At 33.7% G+C, this 10,260-nt stretch overlaps 1 protein-coding gene across 1 annotated transcript; it reads right to left on the bottom strand.

Moving 5' to 3' along the window:
* Positions 1-956: 956 nt before the first annotated feature.
* On the bottom strand, positions 957-1,897 carry LOC101405479 (olfactory receptor 4P4-like). The gene is given in 2 exon segments (XM_004443484.2): positions 957-1,001; positions 1,004-1,897. Coding segments are annotated over 2 exon segments (939 nt in total).
* Between the last annotated feature and the right edge of the window lie 8,363 nt (positions 1,898-10,260).

The raw sequence follows: 10,260 nt of genomic DNA, 5'->3' as shown, positions 1-10,260 counted from the left end.
CCATTTACTTCTCAATTTTAGGCAGATAGGGTACTATTGACACTTACATTTTATTATTCAGTTCCCTAAGTTTTATGGGAAGTGTTCTTAAATTCTAATCAATAGGTGGAATAATAGTAATTATGTTTCCAGCATTCTGAAATGTGGATTTTTGATCTGTCTTTACTAGTTATTAATATTTTTCAGTGTGAAGTCAGGAGGATTGACTCCCAGGAATCACTTTAAGACAAGCTCTACTACACTGATTTCTTTGTTGCATAACTGATTTCTGAATGCAACTAAAGGATGTATATGTGACTGTTCTATCAGAAATGTAAAGATATTATTTTAGTTATAGATTTCAACTTCTCCACTACCACAGAATGTGTATTACTATGCCATCTGGCTCCTAAGCCCAGAGATTTTGTTTGTTTGTTTTTTGCTGAGGAAGATTGGCCCTGAGCTTACATCTGTTGCCAATCTTCCTCTACTTTTTGTATGTAGGTCACCGCCACAGCATGGCTTGATGAGTGGTGTAGTGGTGTAGATCCACACCCAGGATGTGAACCCGCAAACCCCAGGCCATTGAAGCAGAGTGCATGAATTTAACCACTACACCACCAGGCTGCCCAACTCCAGAGTTTTTAATAAAATCATCAATAAAATTGTAATTCATTGTAATTCATTAATTAATATGGCATTGCCTTATTTACTTTGGCCCAGATGGTTTTTCCTTGCAGGTAACCCTCCCTACACCATCTTATTACTCTACTCTATAAAGTTAACTAAGTTTCTAATTAATTTTGGTGTGTGAAAATTAGTATTTGTTTAGTCATTCCTTTAAATTTCTAAGTGCTATTTCTCTCATTCATTCCCTTCAATGTAGTGATGGAATATAAAATCTATGAGCTAGTTCTTCACTTTTTCATTTGCATAAAGTCTTTTTCTTTTATAAAGATGCTTAGCTATAAGCTTCTTCAAATTAATTGTGGGCTTCCTTTGAAAATAATACCTGACACCAAACTTTTCTCATGGTGTTTTTCATCTCTGTATTTCTTAATGTATAAATTAAGGGATTGAACATAGGAGCAATGATGGTATAAAATAGCGCAAATATTTTGTCCTCAGGGAAAGTAGTAGGAGGTCTAAGGTAGATAAAGATTGTAGGCACAAAAAATAGGATGACCACAGTGATATGAGACCCACAAGTAGAGAGGGCTTTGCGCCTTCCCTCAGCTGAGTGATTTCGTAAAGTAAATAGTATAAAGACATAAGAAACAAATAAGACAACAAAGGAAACTAAGCTAAATATACCTGAATTGGCAACCCCCAGGGCACCAATGATGTAGGTATCAGTACAAGCAATTTTTAGTAAAGGGAAGATATCACAAAAATAGTGATCAATTTCATTAGGACCACAAAATGGCAACTGGACTGCCATAGATAATTGAGGAAAGGAGTGGACAGCCCCACCAGCCCAAGCAGCCAGAAGTAGGAGATCACATTTTGTCCTGTTCATGATAATCATGTAGTGGAGAGGTTTGCAGATGGCAACATAGCAATCAAAAGCCATAGCAGTAAGAATGAAGACCTCAATAGGGCCAAAGAAGTGCATGGCAAAGAGCTGTAACATGCAACTACCATAGGAAATAGTTTTTGTCCCCCCTAGCAAGTCAGCAATTAATTTGGGGGTAACACTAGAGGTATAGCAGATGTCCATTGAAGATAAATGGCTGAGGAAATAGTACATTGGCTGGTTATAAAGACGACTGCTTCGAATGGAGATAAGGATCAGAAGGTTTCCTACCAACAGGGCAACATAACAGAATAAGAAGAGCACAAAGCAAAACGTCTGTGTACTTTGGTCATAAGAAAGACCTAGAAGAATAAATTCTGAGATGTTTCTCTGGCTTTCCATATGTTTGAGTTTGGTGTATGTTATATGCAAATGAATTATGTATCTGAAAGAAAGAAAACATAAATTTTGGTGAAAAACTAACAGTATGATCACAATAATATAAAATTTACTAAAAAATAAATTGATATGAATAGAATATTAGTTATTCTTGATGTATTAAATTAAGCATCTTTATCATTTTCATTAGTTTCATTAGTATTTGATGAATCTATTGTGGAATAATTTTATCATGGGAATAATGGGAACAATTATATATTTTACCAGTAATGATTTAAAATATTTCAGTGATACTTTGAAAATTAAAAACTATTTATTAGTTAATTATGTTATTTAGATAAAATATATTTAAAAATTCATCAAAGTAAAACATGCTTTTTTGCTTGTATTTTAATTGTGTGGGCTTTATACGTAAGGTCATCTTTCTTTTTCTACCATTATCTGGACAAATATCCTGAATTATCTGGGAGTAAATCCTCAGGAAATGAAACATGTTTGAACACCCCAGCCTGAATTGCTGAATTTTAATTTGTGTACAGCATACTCTTCTTTGCGATGTGATTAACCATTTTCAATGGGTCGTGCTAAATCAATGTAATTGCTGCTGTATTCAAAAACAAAGAATGGTTAAAAACTATCCAGCAAAAGAATGTCGAATAATGACCAAAATTGTGAACAATAGTCAGCAAACTCATTCTTTTCTCATATTTACATTTCATGTATTAAAGACAATTAAAAAATATATACTGCCATTTAAGTTTGTGATGGCAAGTGTTAAAGGGTAGATAAAAATCATTAAATTGCCCAAGTTGTTTGAATTGTGCATACGTCATGGCTTTTGCTAGAAATTTCATGTGTTTTATATATAATCTAAGGAACTAACATCAATTAAAGGAGATGTTACAGAAGGTAACTTTAGAGAAACTTTGTGATTAGTTAGCACTCAGTGGTATTTGTTGCAATAATGAATAAATTAAAAATTCATGGATATACATATTTCGTATCTAACGTGTAGTCTTAAGACATTATTTAATCAGTGCAAAATGACTGAAGAATAAAGAGAAAGCATTTCCAGGAGTTATTTAACTCATTGATGAGGAATTATCTGACTCCATTTGGTTTGCAAAAGCTAGTACACCTTCTACCTTTGTCTGGATCTGATGTGACACTCATATCTGGGCCTCTAGATGTCTATTTTTAAAATAAAGAACGTTTTTGTAGCAAAGTTATTTAGAAATCATCAACTATATGATCCTTAAAATCAGTATCTATGTTATTTATACTCTTGAAGTCTATTATAGATGCCAAAAAGGTAGGCATTTAAAAAACGTACTATAGGACATCAATTCTATTTTAAATTATTATTCAATTCTCTAACTTTGCAAGGGAGAAATTTTCAGTTTGTTTTTATTGTTTTAAGAATAATTATCAGTGACAGAGTGTTCAGCAGTTAACAATAACTAAAGAGTATTGAAAAATTTTAGGGGAGTAGGGATCATAGACCTATCTTCTACTTATTAGAACTAATACTAACTCTTTTCTTATGAGATGGAATTATGTTAATTTTTCAAATATATTGCTTTACCTAAAACAAATTGATTTACAGAGAATTATTATATAAATTGACTGTGAACAATTTAAAGGTAGAAATCACTTGACTAATCCAAATCTCTGATTTTAAAGAGAAGAGACTCAGATCAAGAGAATCTAAGTATTTCTCAGGATTAGAAAATAATACACTGTGAATGTTAGAAGACAAAAGTCCTGATTCTTCCTCAATCTGGGACTACATTTAATGCATGAGAGCTGAGAGGGATGGCAGAAGATGTCACGAAGGACAGCAATGAAAAGTCTATTTTGAATTCCTACCCAAGTAGAAAAGAATATGAAAGATGATAGTTTACCAGAACACCCAGTCTGTCTTTCTAAGTATTTACGTATGTAAGGAGATATGGAGTATTTAATATAAACATGTACACTAGAATTCTCTGACTCTAAAACATTTGAAATAATTTTCCTTCAGTTTTACAAAAATGTAAATTGCTTAAATCAGGATCCTTGCTTGTTTTCTAGATCATCACTGGCATTTAATCTACAATAGTTCTTAAAATCCATCCTGTAATCTGAGTGAACTTGTTATAGGATCACTGCTGTTAGCAGAAGTAAAAGAGAAAGGTCAGTTGAGGAGAATATTGCCATAAAAATAACATTTTGTTCACAGAGAGATTGAGGAGGACTCCTATGAAAAAGTTGAAGTTACAGTTGATGAAATAAAGAATATCGAGCTCTTTCCTCTTTGAGTGAGTAGTTTAGAATCACAGAAATTGTCATGCACATATATACAATCAAGTTAAATGGAATAATAAAGAAAAAAATTCACAACATGAATTTAATAACTGATTAGATAATCTTTAATGTCAGCATCTGTTAGTGAAACATTTAAGTTAATTTGATAGTAGATTGGTCCTCCTAGGGAATATTTAACATAAAAACTACCTGGATTTTTTGCACTATAAAAGTATAGTCAAATAATTACGTTTCTTCTTTGATAGTACTGAATAAAAATCCTGAGTGCCCTTTTATTTAGCTATTTGCATAAGAATACAATCTCTTATATTTAAAGTTTCCACCACATATTCAAATTTTCTTGTAATGTATCAGAATGCAGAACGGTATAAACTTACCTTAGTTGACTCAGATGAAACTAGGCTATTTTAAGATGGCACGTGTTTTGAAATAGAGAAAACTCTTCATATTTGTAGATATTTAAGTGTAAACTGTGCTATTTCTTAACAGTACTATGGAGGATTGCATGTAAGCACAAGTGTGAGGCACAGTGAAATTCACTGCCAATTTGAGAATGTTTTAACTTCATTATCCCTAATGAAATTTTGCTTTTAAATGATACATAATTAAAACTAAAATACGCTAAAACACTTTTATAATAATCAAATTACTATAGGCTACAAAAGGAGTTATAGAAAGTATACAGAAGAAATATAAAAATCATATAATTAGCCAAGCAAGTGGCTGATGGGACCCTTCCCAAACCAAGCTGCCATGGGTAATTCACTGCCATCAGATCTGAGTGTCTGTCAGGTTAGTTTTTTTAGCTGCATCAGGAAAAATTCCACCCCCAGATACTACGCCAATTCATCTACAGCACCAAAATCTGCAATAAAATGCACAGAATTGTAAACTAGTAAACCAAATACATCCAGATTAACTCTCTGAAAATATTTTGAAAATATCAGCACATCTTAAATCTTCTACAGGTTTACAAGGGAAATAGACTTCAAACATTTACTAAAACTTTCTGTGACGCAAGAACTGCATTTTTATGCCTCAGGAAAGCAGGCCAGGATTTTGAATGCCTATTTAATATCTCGATACTAGCTCACACCAAAAAATAAACAAAAAGCTTTCTTAAGTTTCTGCAAAAGCTAACACAAGTTTCTAGGTCCTAGGAATTGTCTATTTTATGCCTATGCCTGAAGAAAATTTGGTTTGGAAGAACAATATATACCTAAGTGAAATACAAGAATTAATAGGTCTCTGAAAGGTGAAAGTAATTAATTTCCCAAAGGTGTTTCAAAACAGGTCCTGGGCAAATCTAGTTAAACCACTGTCCAAGGTAATGTCTCTAGTGCACTTGGGCATTTGCTTTCCACATTTGCCTTGTCTTGCCTCAGGCTCTATTTCCCTGGAGACCCAAAACCATTATAGGAAACAGACTGCTCTGTGCTCTTCTAGCTTTCTGAAGAATAGGAGGCAAACTAATATAGCCTGTGATAGTATTAGTTTAGCGTTAGGAAATCTGAGATGAGGTAGGACAAAGAGAACCAAACACGGGCATTTACAGTCCAAGAATGAACCATTATCAAGATCTTACGTGTGTAGAGTAGACAGATCAATAAAATCACTGACCTGTGACATCATAATTTGTACCAAGTTACTCATTGTTAGGGACTAACATTGATGAAATAGATGGTTGAGGGATGGGAGACAAAGAAAAGGAAAGATAAAAGAATAAACATTATTTTCCCCATAAGCTTGGCAGGGAGGAAAAGCAAAAATATATGGAAAAATCAGAGAAAGGAAGTACTCAAAGTTACAGTAAAGATTTTACTATGTTTACCATTCAGTTCTTTCTCCCGTCACTGAATATTCACACTGAAGTTGAGTTAGTCTCTCTCTCTACCATACACAAATCCACACATAAAGTTTGTTCTTGTGTTTAACACATCAGGAAATCAAATTTTATAGTATCTGATCTGATTTGGATCACACTACTTAGCACAATAATAACAATAATTTATTGAGAGATTATTGGTTGGTATTTAAATTCATTATATAATTTAATACTCACTATAATGCATATTTTGACATAAGTATTATGACCTTTATTATGCATATAAGAACACAAAATATTCTAGAGGTTAAATGACTAGCTTAAATAGCCAGTAAGCAACAGAAGTGAGAAAATGGATGTTTCTAAGTTTAGTGCTTGTTTCCAGTCTTTGAAAGTTTAGTAACTCTGAGTAAATGAAGGATCCAGCACTTCAGCATAGAAGATATCAAAACCCAGTGTTTTATTGGTTGTCCACTTCAACATTATGCCCAGTGTTGACCAAACTTTACTCAAGCTAGCTGGGATCAATCCACAGATGAAGATAGCTGGTCATATCTCTAATCTCCTCCCTCAATAAACACACACTTGAACATCCCTTAGAAACACATACAGGTATTGCATTTATATCCTCAAATCTTGAATTCACCCCTGGACATATAAACTGTTCTGCTGCAAAAGTTTTCATTTTGATGATGTACATTTTATCTTTTTTTTTTTTAATAACCACACAGATGGTACTGTATTTAAACATTTTTTTCTAATCCAAGGTCACAAATATCTTCTGTTTATTCTAAATGTTTTATACATTTGCGTGTTATATATAGATCTAAGATCCACTTTGAATTAAATTGGTACAAGATGTGGTGTATAGATGAAAGGTTTTTTGTGTTGTTGCTCTTCGTACATGTGGATGTTCAACACATCCACTACCATTTGTTGTAAAGGCTATTTCCTCCACTAAGTTATCAGACCTTTGTTCAGAATTGGTTGACCAATATGTACCAGGCTAATTCTGGACTCTCTAGTCTGGTCCATTGATCTGCTTGTATATCTTTATGAAAACACCACACCATTTTGAACACTAAAGCTCTATAATATACCTTGAAATCAGATACTGTAAGTTTTCCAACTTTGTTCTATTTTTTATTTAGTTTTATTTATTTCTTTTCCTGAGGAAGATTAGCCCTGGGCTAACATCTGTTGCCAATCTTCCTCTTTTTTTGCTTCCTCCACTATATATGTGGGTCATCACCACAGCATGGCTGATGAATGGGTGTAAGTCCACGCCCAGGATCTGAACCCACAAACCTTGGCCACTGAAGTGGAGTCCACTGAACTTAACCACTATGCCATGGGGCCAACCCCAACTTTGTTGTGTTTTAAAGTTGTGGGAACTAATTTAGGTCCTTTGCATTTCCATTTCCATTTTAGATCAGTTTAGAAATTCTAAATACATGCCTGCTCATATTTTGTTTGGGATTGCTTGAATCTAGAAAGTCATTTGTAGAGAATTCGTATCATAATAATGTAGAGTTATCTGGTCCATAAACACAATATTTCAGCCTATAAATTAAGGTCTTTATACTCTCTCAACATGGTTTTTAGTTTTCAGCATATGTCTTGCTCATATCTTGTCACATTTATCCGTAAGTATTTTTTATTTTTGGTGCTATTATAAATGGAATTTCACAAATTCAATATCTGCTTGTTAGTGTCTAGGAAAAACTATGCAATTGATTTTTACATATTGATCTTATATACTGTAACCATGCTAAGCTCACATTAAAATGAAAGTCACTCAACTTCAACGTGAGTACTAGAATGTCTTTTTTCACAGTGAAATAATTGTTATATAGAAAACTCTAAGGAATGTATAATAAAGCCAAGGTAATTTATAAGTATCAGAGAAATGCTGGACTACTAGAATGAGTTCATATGTATTCACTTCTGTTCTATCTTTATAAGTGTTTGTGTAGAATAAGTATTGTCTTTTTCTTTAGTGTTTGGTAGAATTCACCAGTGAAGCTATCTAGACTGGGGGTGTAGAGACAAAACAATAAATTAAATCTTTAAGATATAAAGGAGTACTGAGAATATCTATATTTATTTTGTAATAAGCTTTGGTAGTTTATATCATTCAAAAAATATATCCCGTCTATCTAAGGTGTTGAATTTATTGGCCTTAATACGATCATTATATCCTTTATTATTCTTTTAAAATCTGAAGAATGTGTAATGATATCATCTCTATTATTAAAAACAACTATGTTTAGTAACCAATTATTTATAAGTATCCTAAGAATTAAGTTATAGGAAAAAAAAAAACTGAATCCAAATAATATGGAGATGATGATATAATAAATTAAGGAAAGAAATCCCTGACATAACTAACAGTCCTAAATAGCAAATAGGAAAAAAAGCTAAACGTTAATTCTCTGAAAGGATTAATAAACTCAGAAAACTCTATCAAGATCAATCAAGAGAGAACAGAGAGGAAAAAAACACACAAATCACCAATATGAGAAATGGAAGTCATTTATTGCTGACTGTAGTGTAAATTTGTACAAAAACTTTGAAATACAGGTTGACAATATCTACTCAAGGTACCATAAGCTATTTTCCAGCAATTCTACTTCTAGATATTAATTTAAAGTACCATAAAATTGCATGACTAACACCAAGGTTTCATCAATTAGATGTGGATGTAACATCATTAGACATGGAGTTATATCTGGTCTTAGAGAAACAATATGTCAAATGAGCATATGGCTCACACTTAAAGTGCCCAAACCTTGTTTATAATAAATATCAAAGACAAAACACTCAAATTCAGTTCAAGTAGGGAAAATAAATTTTCTTTGGACTTAACGTGAGATTTAATAGCCATTTCAGCAACAGAAACCAAAAACGCTAAGGCTGGTCTTCTTACAACATGTACCCACTTGTTCAGGCACAGGGGGCATTAATTTCAACAAAGTGGACAGGTCAGGATTTAAGAGAGTATAACACACCAGAAGCCTGCTTGCAATGCACCTAAAGATTCATGTGCAAAACCCTTCAAGTTGGATTCAGAAGTGAATTCAATTATAGCTTGGTTATTTGGATAAACTAAACAGAGAGCCTGAGGAAAGCATATCTGTATGGAGAATAAGAAGCAATTTGAAAAAAAACTGATTGTAAGCAAGAAGGAGCCTTCAAGAAAGTCTTAATTCAGTAACAAAGCTTTTGTAGTTGGAAGAAAAATATATTTAAGGAAAACATATGGTGTCCTGCCCATCCTCATGTTTTAGGTTAATTGTGGCACAGTGAAATCATTATATTATGATATCTCATAAATTTACAAAGAATTTTAGAATTTACAACATTTAGGGGGCAGAACTACATAAGATTAGTGAAAATAAAACATTGAAGTTAAAGAATTTTGGGAGCATAGAATGCTAACAGTGCTCGAGAATTCAGTCTGAAAGAACTTGTGTGTGTGAAGGAGGGGACCACTGGCTGAACTTGAGGATGTGCAGTGAAGGAAGCCAGGACTCTGAGCAGGCAAACAGGGGCTTCCAAGGTTCTTTCTTTCTTCTAAGGAAAAAGTGAAGTCAGGACACATCCTTGCTCCTCAGGAAAGAAGCTCCAGTCAACCTCATAGTTACCTTCAGAGAGAAAATCACCAACATCTCCATCGCCCTTTCCCCATCAATCAGTGGAAAGCTGAGGCAAGAACCCGACACCAGTGCTTCTTTTATTAACTTATGATTAAGAACAGACTTTTGCTTCTGCTAAAGGACACATAGGCAGCACAGCTTTTAAAAATTTGAAGCTTCAAACTCAGAGAGACTGGACAGAACCTCTTACTAGCCACGCTGCTTAAGATCTCTGGAGAAGGGACTTAAATTTGATAAAATCCTGATAACAAGAGCAACGACTACAACCACACATGGGACGCCTAGTTTATAGCAAGAATCAAACTAGAAACCGCATGTTTATATATGTTCAAAGCCACTCAGCTAGCCTACCATAAACAGGTCTCACTGACGTGAAAGCCTTGATTCCTGGCCACAATAATGCACCTGGCACATCACATCCCTTGAGAACCACTTGCATGTGAGAACATATTCTAATCACTGTGGCTCTAATATACGAACTGGACAGAGATGGGGAGGCTCAAAGCCTAAGAAAGTCCCTCCATCCTCCTCTGAAATATTTAGCTCTAGACTACTTTTCCTTGTGGTGTACCCAA

Source organism: Ceratotherium simum, chromosome 34 (genome assembly GCF_057802395.1).
Source record: "Ceratotherium simum simum isolate JZ-2026a chromosome 34, ASM5780239v1, whole genome shotgun sequence".
NCBI classification, from domain to species: domain Eukaryota; kingdom Metazoa; phylum Chordata; class Mammalia; order Perissodactyla; family Rhinocerotidae; genus Ceratotherium; species Ceratotherium simum.
Note: the sequence above shows the minus strand (reverse complement) of the source record. Positions and strands in the feature narration are given on the sequence as shown.